A 20687-nucleotide genomic window follows, 5' to 3' on the forward strand; every position below is an offset into this window, starting at 1 on the left:
TTCAGTTTGAAGATATAGCTATTTAAAATAGAAAATGACTCATCTTAAAGTTCCCCTCACTTATGATGCAACTACATGCTCCTAACAAAAGATCACATAGAAAACTAAAAAGGACCACATAATTAACTGATGATAATGTAGTTAACCCATTTTCTTAACCTTCATCAGCATGCATGAGATTTAAATCCCAAGGCTATACTCAAACAAGTATCAAAGTGAGTGGAGTATAACCATAAAACTTCCCAATGAATAAGTGCTAGGAAGAGGTTCATGGAAAGAAAATATCATGTACATAAAGGACCTATATAAGTTCTTACACACCTACAATACCAAGTATATTGAATTTTAGCTATTATTGTTGAGATCTTTTTGTGATATATTTTGTAAACATCTTGACTTTCATTTTTTCAACCAAGAAGTAATAGAGACCAGATTTACTCTCCCTGATTGCACACTAAAAAATTGACAAAATATATGAAAAAATTGCTGAGAAGATAATGGACATGGAGTAATAGAGAATGATGAATTCTCAGAGACAGAAAATAAAGAAGGAAAGATGTAAAGTTGCCCCAGCCTACTGCTTTCAGAGGGTAACCAGGCTATGTTCCAGGGAGGTGAAACCCAAGCAGAGCCTAGCCCAATCAGTGGGAGGCTTGAGTCCAGGGAAGGCAACATGTGCTGAGACCCCACACAACAGAGACCCACAATGTAAAAACATGGAAAGAAAGGGAGGGAGGGAGAAGAGAAGAGGGAAAGAGACAGGGAGAGGGAGAAGAAAGAGGACAAACATCCTGGAGACCTGCAGTGTCTTGGCTTGAATATTGGCACATTTGAGCACATATGTGTGAAGAAACTGCAGAGTGAGGAAGCAGTTGAGTGTCTGGAATAGTGGGAAATAACTAGTCCTAGATTGAGTACTATGCTGGTCCTACCTTGAAAATATTGAAAGCAAAACTGGGAAAGATTCAATTGTTTTCAAGTAACTTAAATGCACCCAAGAGCTAGGCTCAAGAACATATATAGGAATACAAAAGTATCCAATGATCAAATAAAATTGGCAATGTATGCTATCCAATGAAAATTAAGCAGAAAAATATGACCCATAATAAAATTATTAATTTCATGAAATTATAAAAACTTATTCCAAACTGACACAGGTATTAGAATTAATAGATGAGGTACTAAAAATATAACCAAAGACACTGAAATTGAGAACAGGCTGACAGTGACCAGAGGGGAGAGGGGAGGGAATTTCAGGGGAAAAGAGTAAGGGTTTGCAGGAACAAGTATAAAGGACACATGGACAATAACAAAGTGGGGTGGAAATGGGAGGGAGGTGGGGAGGACTGGGGGGTGGGCTGGGATGGGGAAAAAAGACAGAAAACTGTACTTGAACAACAATAAAATAAATAAAATAAAATAAAATAAAAAATAAAACAGTTTCATACCTCTATATAGAACAGTTTTCATATATATCTATGTATATATGAAAAGTAGAGACATGAAATATCTATTTGTCTGTATGTACTTATCTATCTATATTTCTATCTTTCTTTCTTTATTTCTCTCTGAAAGACCCTAAATGAAATTTTAAAGATGAAAACTACAATGTGGGATGTGAAAAATCCACTGGATGCAATTCAAGATGAATTAGACTTCACAAGGAAATACTAATAAACTTTCATATATAGCCATAGAAACTATCCAAGATCAAACAAATAAAATAATTTTAAGTGAACATAAGATCAGTAAACAGTGAAACAGCTTCAAACAGCTTAATCTTTATGTAACAGGGGTCTCCAAATAATAGGAGAGAGGGATAATTTTTAAGAGATTGAGGACCTTATAATGAAATATTTTCCAAATTTAGTGAAAACTATAAACCTAATGAGAATTTTTTCCCTCCTGATACCAAATAAGTGGCATCTTTTCCAACACAACTTCTCCAGTGCTGTGACTGGTGCCCAAATATTCAAATCAATTCTGACGTTATCTACCTGAAGTTTTATTTGCCTGAAATTAGCATCATACCCACAATATAAGGGCTCAGGCTCATAAGACTACCCCTCACTGCAGATGCCAATTACAAATTTGAGGCCACCAGTGCTTCTGAATGACATGCTATAAATGGAGGATTCCTGTGATTCCCTCAGGTTCAATAATTTTCTTGAACAGTTAATAAAATTCTGAAAGGAACTTTACTTCTGTTTATTGGTTTACTATATAAGGTACAAATAAATAGCCAGATGAAGAGAGATATGTGGTAAAGTCCAGAAGGTCCTGAACACAAGAGCTTCTGTCCCCGAAGAGTTGCAAAGCGCAACCCTCCCAGCATGTGGATGCATTCACTGACCCAGAAGCTCTCTGAACCCCATCGTTTGGGTTGTTTTAATGAAAGTTTCATTATACAGGCATGGTTGATTAAATCATTGGCCACTAGTGATTAACTCATTCTTTGGCCTCTATTTCCTCTTTTGAGGTTGGGTGAGGAGAGTCTGAAGGTTCCAAACTCTTATCCGTGTTTAGACATTCTGGTGACCAACTTGTGTCCTGAAGAGATTCAAGAGCCCATCAAAGGCACTTGAACAAAAGCTTTTCTATCTTTCTTATCACTCAAACAATACCAAGCATTTTAGAAACTCTGGGCCAGGAACTAAAGACAAAGACCAAATATCTTTCTACATGCCACACGGAGATGAAAGATGTTCAGTGAAATCCAAGCCCAAGATAGATGAAAAGGTTAAAAAAAAAACCACTACAACAAGGCACATCATAATCTAATTGGCAAAAAAAAAAAACAGTGAAAATTGGGAACAATCTTAAGAGCAGCCAGAGAAAGTGGACACAGTATAGAGGAACAAATGTAGGAATGACAACAGATTTTACGCCAGAAACTATGCAAGCACAAGTATTATTCTAAGTATTATTCTAGCGTATTATATAAAAACGCTAGGAAATACAAACTAATGTATGATGAGAGGAGCAGCAGTGCTGCCTGGATGTGACCATACAGGGCAGAGCAGGAAGGAAGGATGAGGCAACTCTGGAGGGCAATGGATGTGCTCATTATATTGGTTGTGGTTATAGTTTAGTGCAGGGGTGTCAAACTCATTTTCACTGGAGGCCACATCAGCCTAGTGGTTGACTTCAAAGGGCCTAATGTAATTTTAGGACTGTATAAATGTAACAACTCCTTAACTAGGGCCAGGAGCTGATGCCTCCACTGGGTAGAAACAAGGTGCCAGGCTGAATAAAACAAGGTGGAAGACCAGATTCAGCCCACAGGCCTTGTGTTTGCTACCTGTGGTTTAGTGGTTGTATTCATATGATAAAATATAACATTGTATTTAAATAGGTACATGTTATTGTATAACAGTATTATCTGAATGAAACTATTAAAAAGAAAATCAAAATATGCATTAAATGGCAAAAAAAATATTTTCTTCTAACCTATATAAAACATTGCAAAATATATAGGTTTTGTGTTTTATAGATAATTAAATGATTGAAGGAATGTTAAAAGGGCTTGACTCTGGGTTAAAACAAAACAAAACATGTCTAACTTTAATGACTATTTATTTATTACCATTTTTCCTTGATGTCATACAGACAAAAATGATAAAAATCTAATTGCTCATTCTGACTGTAAAAAACAAAAATTGTGACCATGTTGTATTATCATATGAAAGAAAATGCTCAGTGAAAAGTTCACTTCTAATGACAGGGATCATATTTTATTTCTTATATCAATTAATGCAGCTTAATTTTATTCAATAAATAAATTGATTTATTAAGTAAATGTATAGATGAGTTAATGAAACAATCATGGTCTATTGTTTTGGTGAGATAGGTATGTGTATGGTATTTCTGTGGACAGGAAAGAGAGGAAGCGGCCTATGCACAGAGCAGGGTTTGAGAAAAAAGAAACATGTGTAATGTGTAAATGCCAATTATGCTTCCTGAGAGTGAACATATAGTTGCAGATCATTGAGACCACCACCATCTTTCTATACTTACTGCCCCCAAATTAGTCTTCCATGTTCTATTTATGCCTCCTCAGTTCATTCTCCAGACAGAACCCAGAAGGATTATTTCAAAACATAAGCTAGGTGATATCACTTCATTGATGAGAACTCTCAATAACATCTCATTACACTTAGAATAAAACAAAAATCCCTTACCTGGTGGAAAATGACATAGGACCTTACTTATATTCTTCACTCTCCTGTCACACTTCTATTCCTCTTAGGGGTCTTCTTTCTGTCCCTCAAACCTGCCTCTCTTGCCCCTGCCTTGGAGTCCTTGTGCTGTTTCCTGTGACTGGATCATTCTCTCCCAAGTCTTTACATGATGGCTCTTCCATGGCACTAGGGGCTCAGCTAAAGCAGCCTTTTGTGATCATCAGATCCTACTCATACAGTGACTGGGCAGTCACTCTTCTTCATATCACATTGCTTAAGTGGTTCTCAACTGGAGACACTATTATGGCTCCTCAAGGGACATGTGAAAATGTGTGGGAAAAGCTTTGAGAGGGGGATGACTATATCAGCACCTAGTGGGTAGAGGCTAGGGAGATGCTCAACATTGTCTAGTGTGCAGAACAGCACCCACACACAAATCATATGGCTAAAGTATCAGTACTGCCAAATTTCAGAAAACTTGCTCTATTTTAATCGCCTGCCCACTGTGTAAAATTATCTGATATTCCCTTTTGTGTTTACTTTTTCCCATTCATTTTTTTTATTCCTTGACAGACTGAAAGTCCAATGGGAATAAAGACATTATGTGTGTTGTATCCCCTTATATTCCCAGCTCTTAAAGTAATCACTGGCACAGAATGTTTTGTCAATAATATTTACCGAATGACTGAATACCACACACATTTTCCTTAAAAGCAAGATATATTTATTATATAACTATTTGTTGAACATGTCTGTAACTGACCAACATCATCAGCTAAAGAAATGTTTTCCCACAGTGTGATTTGCAATGAAAGGACAGGGGAATCAACTCTCAACAAGTTTGAAGAAAGTGGTGTGAATACAGAAATCTTCTGGGAAGGAAAATTGCCAAACTCACACCATTTTTGAGTGAAGTTCTTTTCATAGCTTTTGAAATAAATTGACTTGCCTAAATCTCTGGCAGGGTCAATGATTTGTGTTTAAATGTGCAAACTCGTTGCATCTCTGATTTTCTCTCTGCCTTGCTATAAATAAATTAACACTTATCTAATCTGACTTGCTTCCACCTGTTATATTTGAAAGGATATTGCAGTGCTAGCTGATGTTTTCCCTGGAGAAATAACCATTGCCCTCCTTGTTCCAAGTAAAAGTAATAGTTTTAACTGTTGATTTCCTGCAGGGAAATAATACAGAGGAAGCAGTAGTTAATATTTACCAAGAACCTGTTCATTCCAGGCACTTTGCATATATTATCTTTGTAATGTGCATAACAACCCCTGTGAGGGAGGTAGACAAAGCCTGTTTCAAAAGGATCATCCCAGATCCAGAGTGGTTAAGAAATATGGCCTAAGATAATATGAATAATGGTGGATATGAATAAATGTGAATAATGGTGCTCACATTTGGGTAGATTATGATGAAACTGGAAGTTCAGAGGTCATCAAAGTACTTCTCTAAAACACCATAGTAAAAATTTAGGTCTACTCTTTTGTCCAATATTTTTTTCTCCTTAGTAGCCACTTTGGTATGACAAATTTATGAAAGAAAGAAGTTGTGGTTGTTGAAATAAGACCTAGTAAGTCACTGTAGCTCACAGAGTGGTGGGACTAGGCTTTCAGTAGGTACCAGTAGGTTTATATATCTTATGTTTTAGATGATGCATTTACATGTTCAGTGAGAGTTTCTTGAGGAAAGTGCCTTTATCTAAAAGAATAATTAATGATGACAGGAATTTTAGACACAAGAAAAGCCACCATTGGAGATAGTTGATAGTTGGCAAAGCTTCTGATGCACATTATGTCACATCAGCCATGCATATGTGCGGATTGTTTGTACACTGCTTCTGATTCAGCTATACGAGAATGACAATTATGGCTTCAAACGATTTTGTTTTTTCCTGCTGTTGCACAGAGTTGGCATTGACAGAGTCAATAGATTGTATCATTTTATTGAACCAGCATATTCCTATCATCTATTTTATATCATAGTATATTTCTTCATTTATTGTCACAATACTGTAAATTGAAATACTTGCTTTATTTATTTAAAATTTTAATTGCTGTTGAATATCTATCATCTCTGTATTAATGGTTTTTCAATATCATTGTCATTTTATTTCCTCTCATAATAATAAAGTAATATTAAAAATGGCCAAAAAAGAATGATTGTATTCAATGTGTACTTTTACCATGTTAGCTTTCTTTTTCTTAGTGAATGGGCACTATATGAGAAATAGCTGCCATTAGGGATGCATGCTTCTGAGTTACTTCATGAAATTATATTTTGTAAATGTGATTGTTTTTTATTCAAAGTATGCTAAAGTTTCTCTCTCACTTTACTCTTGACATTTCAAAAATAATGGGATCTATCTAGTCTGTCCAGAAATGTTTGAAAGATCTGAGAATGTAGCGATAATGGAAGATTTTTTATTACTGTTAACATGAGGTCACCAGAAGATGATTATAACAGTTGTGTTGGCTCCATTTTTTATATCACTTCCAGTCCCACCAAAAAGAGGTAATAATATATTGAATATATGGGGATGGGGTGGATCAGGTGCATTAATAGTGAAACTTTGGAAAGACTAGGCAACTCATTACTTTGTAAATTCATTCTTGCTTTATTCTGTTGTTCTTTCAATAACATAGAATACAAAGTCAACTGATAATGAGGCAATATATCAAATTTCAGGTGTTTTAAATGGAAAGAATGTGTCCTAAAAGACAGGATTTACCTTTACTGCCTTCATATGACATCTGTATTACCCATATTTTTGGACCATAAGACACACCTAGGTTTTAGAGGAAAATAGGAAAAAAAATTTTGAAGCAAAAAATGTGGCAAAATATTTAATAACATAAATAACATACTATTTCACCAATATAAATGTAAACAGAACTCAACAGCAGCATTAACAACCATTATTCCTCCCAAATTTGGGGGGGAATGATGCGTCTTATAGTCCGAAAAATACGGTAGTTTACTAGGACTACCATAACAATGTACCTCTGACTGGGTGGCTTAAATAATAGAAATGTATATTCTAACAGCTCTAGAGGCTAAAAATCCAAGATCAAGATGTTGATGAGTTGGATCCCTCTGTAGGCCACAAGAAATGGATACATTCCAAGCCTCTGTCCTTGACTTGTAGATTGTCATCCTTTCCCTGTGTCTTCACATAGTCTTTCCTTTCTGCAAGTTTGTGTCTCTTTTTGTAAGGATACCAGTCAAACTGGTTAAGGCCCACTCTGATGACCTCAGTTTAACTTAATTAATGACCTACTTTAAAGACCTTATCTGAAAATATGATCATGTTCTATAATACCAGATGTTACAACTTCCACATACGAATTTTAGGAATTGCCTAATTCAGCACATAACATTCAGCAATGTTAGTCAAAAAGCACTTATTGAAGAATTGTATCTGTTTCTTGAACCAAAGCACTATTAGATATTAAGTATAGCTTTAAAATATTTGTATATAAAGCTTTGACCTCGATGAAACTTATAGAAATTGTATAAACACATAAGAGAGTTATGGCACATGATTAAGATGAGTTCTACAGATCTACATCAGCACTGGGCTATGTCCCATGACGATGAAGATGGGCGTCTGTGACTGGGGTTCAATCAGCAAAAATAACACTGAGAACAAAATAATTTCCATTTTGCATATGCAAAAATAAGAAACAAATATGCCAAGAGACATATAAAGCCATCAAGTGAGTTATAGGCATAGTGGAAGTATAAATAATATTTTCTGATACCCAGTTGAACCTTCTATAACTGAAACTACTGTTACTTGGAGAGATAGCTTTATTAGACTGGAGCAAATGCAGACTAGTGCATTCAGATAAGTTATAATACTTTCAAATAGAGCATAATAGAAGTTTCACATAGTGCAGACCAATAACATATGGCTTCATTCAGAGAGACAGTAAATATTATATTGCTAGTAATGGATTCAACCTGGTCTGAACAGAACTTAGCTGCAAACAAGCAGATAAACAGTAACAGCCGGTTTCTCTCTCTGCAGGGACTTTCTTTTCATAATTTATCCCTCTTGAACAAGATGTGTGTGTGTTAGGGGCAGAGTAGGAAGGGAGGAGGAGGGGGGAGTTCTTCCCCAGTATAATGTACAATGTGTTATTTAAATAACTAAACTTGCCATTACAGATTAAGTCACTAATTTTCTAGAGAAAATGAGTCTCAGGCTGCCAAATGTAGAGAGACCAGAAAATCAGCCACGAAAATCCCCGAAGAGTCTGTTAGTGCAATATTGAGTGAACATGATCCCTACCTGATAGGAATAGGCATATGTGTTGTTTCTTCCACGTTAAACTATTAATCTGCTCCCCTAGCTCTGTAGGCTTTAGTTAACAAAATCAAATTATATTATGAGATCCTACAACACAATTCTTACCTGTTAATTATAAATAACATAAGCAGTAAACAACATGTCATAGTTTCAATTATATTTTTATTAATGAATTTTTATCAATACATTTTTTATTTTAATTTTATTGGGGTTTTATATATGGCTCTCTATATATTTTCACAGTTAACACTCATAATAGTCCTACAACAGCGCTGTTGTTTTCTCTGTTCATATGAGAAGACTGATCCCAAGAGAAATTTAAAATGTTACCACAAATCACATGAAACCCAAGAATCAAAGCTGAAACCCATATTTCTAATTTCACTTTCTCTATTATTGTTCTAAAATAATCTATCTCTTTTCTTCTTTTTATATAGGCATTCATATGCACACATTTTAAGTTAACTGTTTGTATTTTTCTACTCCCTCAGCATGCTAAATGACTTTTGGAAGCCTTATTATGGTTAGTTACATGAACGTTATTTGATAATCTCAAGGTGGTGTCAGCATTATATAGCATTTCTACAAAGAGGAACCCCCCAAAACCCTGAATTACCATCTGGAGGACAGGCTTCTTGTCGTACAGGGTTCTTCCACTAGGTGAGTGTTCTAGGAAGCCATCCGCATCACTGTAGCAGCTGGCATTGCGAGAGGCTGTGTTCAGCTGCTGTGAAGTTTTTTTGCACACTCTCTCAGTGCATTCACACATTCATGACGGGTGATCTACCAGCGCACCTGCCCACACTGTGCTTGTGTGTTCAGCAGTTTTTGGCCCAAAATGGCAAGACTCCACTGTTCCACCCTCCCTGTTCACCAGATCTCTCACCCGGAGACTATTTTTGTTTCACCAGATGAAAAACATCCTCAAAGGGAATCATTTTGCCCATGTGGAAGAGTTGAAACAAAAAACAGCAAAAACACTAGAAGCCATCAAAAATCGATGAGTTAAAAAACTGTTTGAAGCAGTGGGGGAAAAGTCTCGATAGGTGTATTGCATCAAAAGGAGAGTGCTTTGCAGGTGACTGAAGTTTAAAAATGTAAGAATAAATACAAACTTTTAAATAAATAAATTCCACTTTGGGCATCCCCCTTATATTAGACACCACGCTTCCTTTTTGTCTGCTCAGCAAATATTTCTGCTGATAAACAAAATATGATCCAAAGTCTCCATTGTAATAACCAATAGGAATTTATCTGATCTATTTGATTTTAACACATTTCTGCTCCATTACCACTACATGTAATACAGCTGTTTTCCAAATTTCTTTGCCTTATATTCTTATTCGTGATGTCCTCATCTATCCACATATTCCTTAGTGATGTTCAAAACACCACTAGATATAGAAACATCAAAAGTATATTTTTCTTTATCTTGGTTTTAAATTTTCTACTGGCCTAGAAAAAAGAGATACAATTTACAAGATCATGGTTCATACTAGCAAAGCAAATTAACATGTCAGAAGTAGAAGCTGTCCTGGTCCTAAGATGCACGAAGAATTTCTCCCTTGGGTCCATTGTAAGTAGACACACTAATTACAGCAATGGGACATGAATAACTTTTGTGATACAAATATAATGAAAAATTCCATATGGTCTTTCTTATTATGCTCCTCAATGAAAGCTCAGTACAGAAAATTTTAATACGAATCAAAATATGATCATGAAAGGGTACAGTTGTCTGGATTATTCTGAAATTTAAAAATTTAAATAGCTAAAGAAATAAATGAATTTTCTTCATGAAATTCTATATAAATTCCATTTCTTTACATGAACTTATGATAATACTTTAAAACCAGGGAAGTCAAAGTTCTACCATCTGGCTAGGCCCCGGAGCACAGCGTGCATGATTCACAGAGAACCCTGGCTCACAAAGCTGATGTATGTAATAGGACGCTAAAGTGGAGCTTTCAGCTGAAATCCTAAGGCAACATACATAAAACTGCATTGTAATTCACATCACCTCCATGGAACTGTTAAAATGTGATTGACTAAGAACCAATTAGAATACTCCTAAACTTCTTCCCGATAGAGCTGAAAGGATTGGGAAAGGATTGTGCTTTCTTAGGGGAAAGCTGTGTTGAGTGCTCCATCTTCTATCTTACATTAGTTATTATAAATCTTTTAAATCTTGGCCATTTTGGTGGCTGTGTTTTAGTATACATATATGTTTTGTCTTTACATTTCTGTGAAGTAAATAATCCCTATTTGTAGTGTAATGGTCTATGGATTTTGACAAGCACACCCTCATGTGGCCACCACCACATTTGATGTACAGAACAATTCCATCACGCGAAGAAGTTCCCTCACTCTGCCCTTTCACAGTCAGCCCACCTTCCCTCACCAGCCTTGGACCAAAAATGAATCCCTTCTTTACCTGTGTAGTTTTGCTCTTTCCAGAATGTCATATAAGTAACCCTTTGGGCTACTTTCTTTCATTTAGTAAAATGTATTTGAGATTCACTTGTGTTATGCCTATATGTATAATTTTATTGGCCAGTGTTATTTCATTGTATTGATGTACCACAATTTGTCTAACCATCCAATGATTAAAGGATATTTGAATGTTTCCAGTTTTAGTTCTTCTCAATAAAGTGAATATAAACATTTGCTTATAGATTTTGTATAAATGGGTCGCAACCACATGTCACCTCTTATCCAATGTCTGCAAAGACTTCTTTCATATAATTTATCCACTTCTTTAGTGGTTTATAGCAAAAAAGGTAAGTCTGGTCTTTGTTCCTAAATGTAACTGGAAGCAGAATTCCATAGTTATCTTTTAAAAACATATTATTTTAAAATACTAAAATTTGTCATACTCTTTTACTTATGGTACTGTTGTTATTCTTCAAGTTAAAATTCAAACAAAACTCACCGAGAGCATACAAGGCCTTCTAGGCATTGATCTCTGCTTAAAACTTCAGCTTTACCTCTACCCATTCTTGCTAAATCAATGCTCTGACCTAACCAAGCGTTTAGAAATTTTCTTCAAATTATGATGGCATAGCATTCTATATTTACCTCAAATATAAAAACTATTACAGTTTATCGAACATTGACTTCTTATACTTTTGTTTCCCCATAAGGACTAAGCTTTTTGAAATGGAAACAAACTTGTTCACTGGTCAGAGATCCTCACATAATCAACATCTGTTTAATAGAAAGATAGAATACAGGCATTCTTTGTGAGCTGATTTGAGAACTTTCCTTCAGTGCTATCTTATGTACTGTGATAAATTATAACAAAACAAATAAAAACTTCAAGCTTTTTAATCACTGATTGCTTTTGTTTACTTCTGAGACCTCTGTTTCAGTCATTTAGTAGGTAATTTTCATAATTTCATCTGACCATACACCCTCCTCTTATTGCTCCTTCAAACCCTACTATTTCTGTGTGCTAGCAGAACTTCCCACGATTTTATTACCTGTTCAATTTGTGGTACATTCTCATGAAAATCATTTGCTTCCAAAGGAATGTCTTATTAGATTTATATTACCTAACTTCACTCATATTTTCAGAGGAATTAATGAACTCAGCAACTTTATTATTTAGACCACTTGCTTCTTTCTACTGTCTTCTAAAATTATAGACAAGTGACACTTTGTATATGCAAGTAAAACTGCCAAGTCTGGTGAAGAACTGTCATAGGCAGAATAATGACACCCAAAGATGTCCATGCCCCAGTCCATTGAACCCATTACTATGTTACTTGATATGGTAAGGGGAATTTGCAGGTATAATTACGTAGATATCTTGGATCAGACAGGTGGACTCAATTTAACACATGAGTCCTTAAAAGTAGAAGAGGAAAGCAGAAGAGTGGTTCAGAGAGGTGAGAATGGAGAAGAGGCCACAGAGATTCAAAGTAGGAGAGAGATTTGGCCCACCATCTGGCTTGGAAGATGGAGGAAGAAGGCAATGACCGAAGGAATGAGGGTGGCCTCTAGAAGTTGGGAACAACCCTCCACCAAGGAAATGGGGATCCCGGTACTATGACAGCAAGAATCTGAATTCTCCCAACAACCTAAAGGAGAAAACATACCTCCTGAAAGGAACCTGGTACTACTAACACTTTTATTTTAGTTCATGAGACCCTGTATTAGTTTCATGTTGTTGCTGTAACAATTACCACAAAGTCATTGACTAAAACAGCACAAATTTATTATTTTACATTTCTGTAGGTCAAAGGTCCAGTGCTGGTCTCACTAGATTAAAAGCAAAGTGTTGACAGGCTGTGTTCCTTTGTAAGTTCTAGAAGACAACCAATTACTTCCTGTCAGCTGAGGGTCATTTCCATTGTTTAGAAGCCACAGTTTCCCTTGGCTTGAGCCTCCCTTTCTTCATGTTCAAAGTCAGCCGCAGTGACTTATCATGTCATATCTCTCTGACCCACTCTTTTTCCTTCCTATTCTACCCTTAAGGATCCGTATGATAGATTGGAATCTTCAATATATTCAACTGCCTATCTCAAGGCACTTACCACTAATCACATATACAGTCTTCTTTGCCATATAAGCTAGTAGAGTTGGAGACCCCACTGATTAGGATATGGGTATCTATGGGAGATCCATTATTCTTGTTACTATAGACCTGTGCTGGACTTCTGACATAGATAATAAATGTATATAACTTTAAACCAGTCAGTGTGTGGCAATTTGTTATAACAGCCATGCAAAACTATAATATAAGAATCAATAACATCTTTCAGAGATTAACTTAATGTCTACATAGTGCTTTATAGTTCTAAGAGCAAGGGTTACACAAAACCTACTGTAATTCTTATAGGAAGCAAATGTGTTTAATAGCACCATTTACAAAGAGAGTTCTAATGCAACACATCAGTGGTATACAGGTGAGGTATATAAATTTCGGAATTAGTTCTGAGTACCATATCTGTCAATGGTTCATTGGCAAGAAATGTAACTTCTTTAAATGCTAGAAGTCTTATATATAATGAAATCTACCTCATTTGTTTACTTAAATTTAACTGAAGTATTCATAATAAAAGCATTTAGCATGGTATCTTACACACAATAAAGAATTAATAAAAGGTAAATATGTTTATTTATGGTGATGTAGTTAACATTATTTAAATAAGAAGATTAATCTACTTCCTCTAATGAAATATTACATTTTCTGAACTTTCTACTATGTATCTTTCTTTAATCATATAGTCAACAAATATGTATAGAGCCCATATTAAATATGAAATGAGGTAGCTTTCTATATCACAGAACTTACAGTGCAACAAGAGAGATAAATATTTTAAAAGTTGTTAATAATTAAATTATTAATAAGAAACATGATATTTAAGTGCAAGATTATTTTTTGAAATATGTAACATGGAGCCACTAGACTGAACAGTGATTAAGTCAGGAAAGTTTTCTTTGAGGAGGTATTGCTTAAGCAGGGACCTGAGGATGAGAAGTAGATATGAGGGTGAATGGGAAGACAAGGTGTTCCAGGCAGCAGGAATCGTCTACATAAAGGCAAAGAAGGCCAAAAGAATAATATGTCACTCAGCTGACAATTCCTATGAGAAAATCAAAGTTGACAACCATCTTTGAATGCTGTTTTTAGGTCAGAGACTATTTGGGAATGGTTTTACATATATATATGTAAAATATATGTGTGTGCATATATACATATACATGTACACATGTATATACATATATACACACATATAAACACTTTACAAAAGAAGAGAAGTGAATCAGGAAGGTTAAATTGCCCTTGGGAATTTATTGGAGACAAAGTGACCCAACATGAGACCAAGTGTCTATTCCATTGACAGGTCTCCATGCCAGATGTGTGTACTGATCTCCTACAGTGGTATGAGAACAGAACTTGTAACTTCTATTTATGCTTCTTGAGCAACTCACCTGTGTTCACTTCTGGTTCCATTTGAATATCATGTTAAGATAGAAGAACTAATTCTCAAATATATTAACCTATTTATCTAAATTGACCTTCCTGGCATAGCTAAACCTGTGCATTGTAATAACAGCTAATGTATTTTTTAATTCTTGTGATGTGTTCTAAGTCATATCATAGTAATTCTTTACTTGTGTTAACCCACTTAAGCGTCACAACATCTATATGAGGCAGGTTCTGTTATTCTCACACATAATAGATGAGTAAAGCAAGTGTTAAATTCCTGGTATAAAGTCATATATATATATACAGCAGAGATGGGATTTGAAGCCAGATAGACTAATTCTAGAACCCACATCCTTAACTACTTATTATGATACAGTCCATAGAGGAGATACTTGCAGGAAACTAAATATGCTGGTGGACAGTAAGCTGACAGGAAATAATTACAATCATGAATGTAAATACACCATTCCAAGGATATTTTGAAAGGTAACTTGCAAAGCACTATCTAGTAATAGACAGCTATGAGACCCTAATGAAATACACTGCAGTGAAACCTTGAGAAGTGGGTGACTCTTTTGAGCAAGGGTTTTAGAAAATGGATGAAATGACTCTGCAAATCAGTATGCAATCATTGGTATGTCATCTGAATACATGCATTCAGAGATCAGTAAGTGAGACACAGGGGCTCCTAGAAGAGGTTTGAGAATGACTGAGGAGACAAAATTGACAGGATGCAGTGACTGATGGTTGAATGCACTGAGATAAAATGTATTGTCAAAGTTAGTAATAAGGTTTCTGGCTTGAGAACTTGGGTGATAATGAAAGCCCTTGGAGTCTTGGAACACAGAAGGAGCTGCAGCTGAGGCAAGGAAGGTACTTTTGTTTTTGGTGTGTTGACTTTGAGATGTCTGGGAGTCTTCCATATGGAGATGTCCAGTTCAATATGTGTTTAAGTTTCAAGATATAGATATGGACTAAGTACATCAATCATGGAGGTATCAATATACAAATAGGAATAAAATGCTAATGAATGAACAGGATGCCCTGAAATAGTGTCCTCAGTGAGAAAAATAGAGGTCATAAGACAGAAACAATATTTGATGGATATGAAAACATGAAAGGAAATGGCCAGGAAGGCGAGAGAAAAACTAGTTGAGGAAATAATAAAAGCAAGATTTATTTTGCCAAATATTTTTTCTGAAATGTATTTTTACTTTGCAGAAAGTATGGTTCATATGCCTGATCAATCATGAAGCCAAATCTAGATATCATTTTAGTGGCCACCACATAAATCTTTCTGGCCAGGGTTCTTATGAAAGCGTAGAAAGCATGGCTACATCTTATTTTTTTTTCATCTTTCTTTTTGAAGATGGTGATAATAGTGGCATTATTGAAAGCCTATGGTATCTCTTCAGTTCTTCGTTTTTTAAGAAAAGTATACCTGTGTCTAGAAGAGACTAAACACATAAGGAAGCCATTGTTTAGAATATAGGGAGTACTTATCTTTTTTTTCTTCAAATCATATTGAAAGTTTCTTAGTCTTTGTGATCTGAGAAAGGATCTATGAAAACTGTAGTCTGCTCTCACCACTGCCATCACCTATTACTTTAGGATGTCAGCAAAGATGACAATTCTTTTATAATTTCTTTTCCCTCTTCACAACTCCTAAAGAGAAGTAGTAACTTCTTTGAATCTAAGTGTTTGGATTCTCTGTGCTCTGTCTTTACAGGGTCTTATTAATTCATTTATAAATGTACTTTTATATATTTATTTAATAAATATTTACCAAGAGTATGGCATTTTAGACATACACTAGAGCTGAGGACACAGGAGCTATTGTTGCACTCATAGAGAATGATAACATTGAGACCGGAAGAGGATGGCCGTATCACGATGCATTTCTATTTCATCAACATATACTTATATTGGTACCCTGAAAGATAGACATGTTGCACAATGTTCACAATGTTTTTCTTTTTCATCCAGATTTGTAAGGAGCAGCCTACAGTAGTATATATCCTCCTAAACATAAAGGCTCAGCTTTGGTGATGGTCCTCATGTCTTTTGCTTCCAATATCCATTCCACCTTGGCCTTTCCCCTCCAGCTGGGGAGATTAGCTGGGTTATATTGCATAAACTGACATGTCCTTTGCATTTTGATGTGCTATGCTCAAATCCTCTCCCCTGGTGAGGGAGCGATAGGAAACTAGGGCAACCCATCCAAGTATTAAAGAGGATTGGTTTCCTTGGTTCCAAAACCCAGGTGAAGAATTACTATTAGGGAAACAGAGGACAACAAAAAAAGAGGCAGCCAAGCCAACTGTGGACAATTAGTGAATTTCAGAGTTTAAAAGCCTGGTGAGATCAGCCTGAAAAGAGAACGAGGATGAGTTCAGGATGGCTACAGAGCTATGTGTGTAAAAACAAGAGAATACTCAGAGCATGTGTTTTGGGATATCTGATGCATGGTGAATGTAAGCAACAGGGTGGCTTAAAGCAGCCGGGACCCAGTGGGGAAAATGAAGTTAGCTATGAATTTATGCTTTCTTTTCCTAAGTGGTTTTTAAAGATTTTTATTTATTTGTTTTTTAGACAGAGAGGGAGAGAGACAGAGAGAAACATCAATGTGTGATTGCCTCTTGTATGCCCCCCACTGGGGACCTGGCCCACAACCCAGGCATATGTCCTGACTGGGAATTGAACCAGTGACCCTTTGTTTCACAAACTGGTGCTCAATCCACTGAGCCACACCAGCCAAGGCATTTTTCATAAGTGTTTTTGTATTAGTATTACATCAATGATAGTGTTGGCAAGACCATTCATTCACTGGTTGTACAGCAATTGAGTTATGAAATGCATTAACACTTACAACTAATTCTGGTAGTTGGAAAGAGGAACATTGTTCTATGGTGGAGTTGAGAAGGATCCTGAAATATTGTTAGGTAGATTGTATAGTGAACCCCAGGAATAAGCATATTCAGTAGCTATAAATGGTGTTCTCCGCAGTTAACTCATGAAGTGGTTCTGATGTTGGTGATGTTTTTGTCATACGGCTTATTGAGGTTGCTCCCAATTCATCAAAGTCTGCCATTTAGCCCTTTAAGAAAAAGGGAAGCAGTTTCTCTCTTGTCATTATACTGTGGTTCCCAGTGGACATTCATATCTAATGTGCTTCTTCCCATCCTTCCATACTTTAAGAACAATTGCTCATATGTCTTCAATGTTTAAACAACAAAAACACTAACACATAAAGTCACACACACCATATTTAATGATTCATTAAGAATTAGATAATAGTTGATTATTCAAACAGGTATAATGCATGCTTTTTATTTAAATGCATTTGGGGGGACACAATTTTAAAAATTATTTCAGTACACAAAAGTAGGAAAATCCAAGTAAAATTTTAATATTAAAAGTAAGTTAAGCCATAATAACTTTGATTTTACGAAGTTTCACAATAGTATACACTTTAACTTGTGATTGGCTTCATTTTGAACTACTCAGCTAGGTTAGTTAATTGATATACTGATACAGCATATTTCCACTTAATAGTGCCCTTATTTTACAATTCCAGTTATCTTTAAAAATTCTAGAATGTGAATAGGGATTCTCTCCTCCCTACATTTTAGTAGTTTTTATAGACACATTTAAGACAAGATTATCTTTATTATAAGGATGAAAATAAGAGAAATAGAAGGGAACAAGAGAAAACCAAAGTTTTCTTTGTATATTGGAGTCAGATAAGGCCACTGAGTTGAACTAAGAAAATGATTATAAAGTCAGATTTTAAGAAGATGGGCGTTGAAGACAACTGCAGCTTTTTAAAGTTTATTTCTTATACCTGAAATAGCTTAATCCACCAACCACCATTTGAGAAGTGTAACTCTCCCCTATCCACAAGTTGTGATTAGCCAGAAAAGAAAGTGAGAAATGAATTAATCATATACATTTTAACACTCCAGGTTGTAACTAGCAAAGTCATAATTATGTGGAAGGCAGACAGAGCAGCAATTTATTCTGATCCAGGTAACAGAGCCCACAGAAATTTTTTTAAATTTAATTGACAAAAAAATTAAATTGAGATTTGAATTACCATAACTAAAATTTTTACTCATATGAATTTAAGCTTTCTTACTACTTTATAAGCTATGCTCTAGTATAATAGTTTTGGTGGCAGTGTAAGATGAAAACAAAAATAAGATTGACTTAGAAAACAGAACATTTAATGGCATCATTGTTTCATTTTTCAGTTCTCTCTTGTATGCTCTGAAATGTGAGTTTTAAAAATTTGTGCAAGGCAGGGAGATGAGTCCCGCCTCTTGAAATTCACATAGGTCCATTCTTCCTTTGCCATGATTCTCTGCTTTCAAGTAAATAAAAATTCCATTATTGCAAAAGTACACTTTTTCCCCAAATCAAACTCATTTGAAGATATTCTTTCATTGTGATTATATCTTTATATTTTTAACCTACTGCCATTTTTAGTCAAACAGTATGTTTTCCCTGAAATATTAAAAATAATGATAATTTTGTGTGTTTTTATGATAACTTAATTTTTAGTTTGAGAGCTGTAAAGATTTTTTTAGGTTTATTGTGTGGGTTATATATAATACATAAAGTGTACCTCTCTTGGAAAAGTTAATAATTTTGGAAACTGAAACATCACAACAGTTTATTATACTTCTATCCTCTTACCAAACCATCTGGCTTGAAATCTTCAGAATGAGTATGAGATTTCCCCAAAAGAAAAGCAACATTTAGTTAGGTTAAGTGTCAAGTTGCTAGCATACAGTGTGTAAAAGTCAATATGTACCAGGTGATATTAGTGAATTTCTTCTACACTGCTAGGAGGTTGTTGAACTCAATTACAGAAATGCGCAGAGCTCTATTTGATGTGTGACAAGGTTAGGAGACCACAATCAATTAAAAAGTACACATGTATATCCTATTTTGGGGAGACAGTTTTATAGTATCTCTTGTTCAGTTTCTGCTTTTTTCTCTGACTTTCCCTCTCAACATAGGAGAACAAAGATTCTAATAATTCCCCAGTTTCATTTGGAATTGTTTTGTCAGCAATATCTACTAGGAAGACATAAAATTGTTGTTTTACTTGTATGAAGCTTCAGGCAATTACATGCTGTATTTTTTTTCTTGTAGCAAAACCTTTTGAAAATGGACAGTATTTGGACATTTATGGAATTACCAGGGACCAGGCTGGAGAATATGAATGCAGTGCAGAAAATGATGTGTCATTCCCAGATGTGAAGAAAGTAAAAGTTGTCGTAAACTGTAAGTCCCATCACCTTTTATCAGAATAATCTCAGAGAAAAAATAAACCACTTAAAAATGCTGTCTGAAGTTTATGTTGCTGTTTTTAATAGGTCGTTTATTGATAAAGATCACCTATTTACTATGAAGATGTATATACAGTATTTTCCAGACCATAAGACACACCTAGGTTTTAGAGAAGGAAAATAGGAAAAAAATTGTGAAGCAAAAAATGTGGCAAAATATTTAATAACATAAATAACATAATATTTCACCAATGTAAATGTAAACAGAACTCAACAGCAGCATTAACAACCATTATTCCTCCCAAATTTGGAGGGGTGCATCTTATAGTCTGAAAAATATGGTATGTTAAAATATTGGTCAGGTTCTTTTATGTAACATCAATTATTCCAAATATCCCATCATACTTCAGTTTCATGTGCAGATGGAAATGTTTCCAATATCATCCTAGTCTCAGGCATTCTAAACTGTGGTATCCTCATCTCTAAAGCATCACAGACATGTGGTGTTTCCTTCATTCTCATAGGTTTCACTTGTAGTGTATTTTGTCTCAATATAAGTATGAATCTCCTAATCAAACCTGGTAGAAATGAGCTGTATTATTTGTACTCAAAAAAATAATACTGTACTGTTCTTATTACTTAGGTTATTTAACTATATTTAGTTTGAAAAATATTGATAAAAATAAATTTTCTCATAAATGTAATTATTAGGAAGTCAAAACAATAAGAGATCTGCAGAACTGTCAATATCATCCTGTTACACCCTTTGTTTCAATGTGTCCAAAACACTGATTCAAGACCTTTTTTCATTAACATCCTGTTTTGTCTCTTATGATGTCAATAGCCACGACTGCAATAGTATTTACTTTTCAAAAATATCCCCATAGTCTTTCTCTCAAAGTTTTTATATTCTTTAATTTATTCAAATAAAGTACTCTTGGGGTAATAGTGTT

The 20687-nt window shown here is 35.1% G+C and overlaps 1 protein-coding gene across 1 annotated transcript in view; it reads left to right on the forward strand.

Moving 5' to 3' along the window:
• The window catches only part of NEGR1 (neuronal growth regulator 1), an 832035-nt gene that overhangs the window by 504493 nt on the left and 306855 nt on the right, over positions 1-20687 (forward strand). The window contains exon 4 of the mRNA XM_045835545.1: positions 19598-19729. Within this exon, the coding sequence (XP_045691501.1) occupies positions 19598-19729 (132 nt within the window). The remainder of the gene's footprint in view (positions 1-19597; positions 19730-20687) is intronic.

The sequence above is a fragment of the Phyllostomus hastatus genome, unplaced genomic scaffold (genome assembly GCF_019186645.2).
Source record: "Phyllostomus hastatus isolate PE091 unplaced genomic scaffold, TTU_PhHast_1.1 phas_contig_209, whole genome shotgun sequence".
NCBI lineage: Eukaryota > Metazoa > Chordata > Mammalia > Chiroptera > Phyllostomidae > Phyllostomus > Phyllostomus hastatus.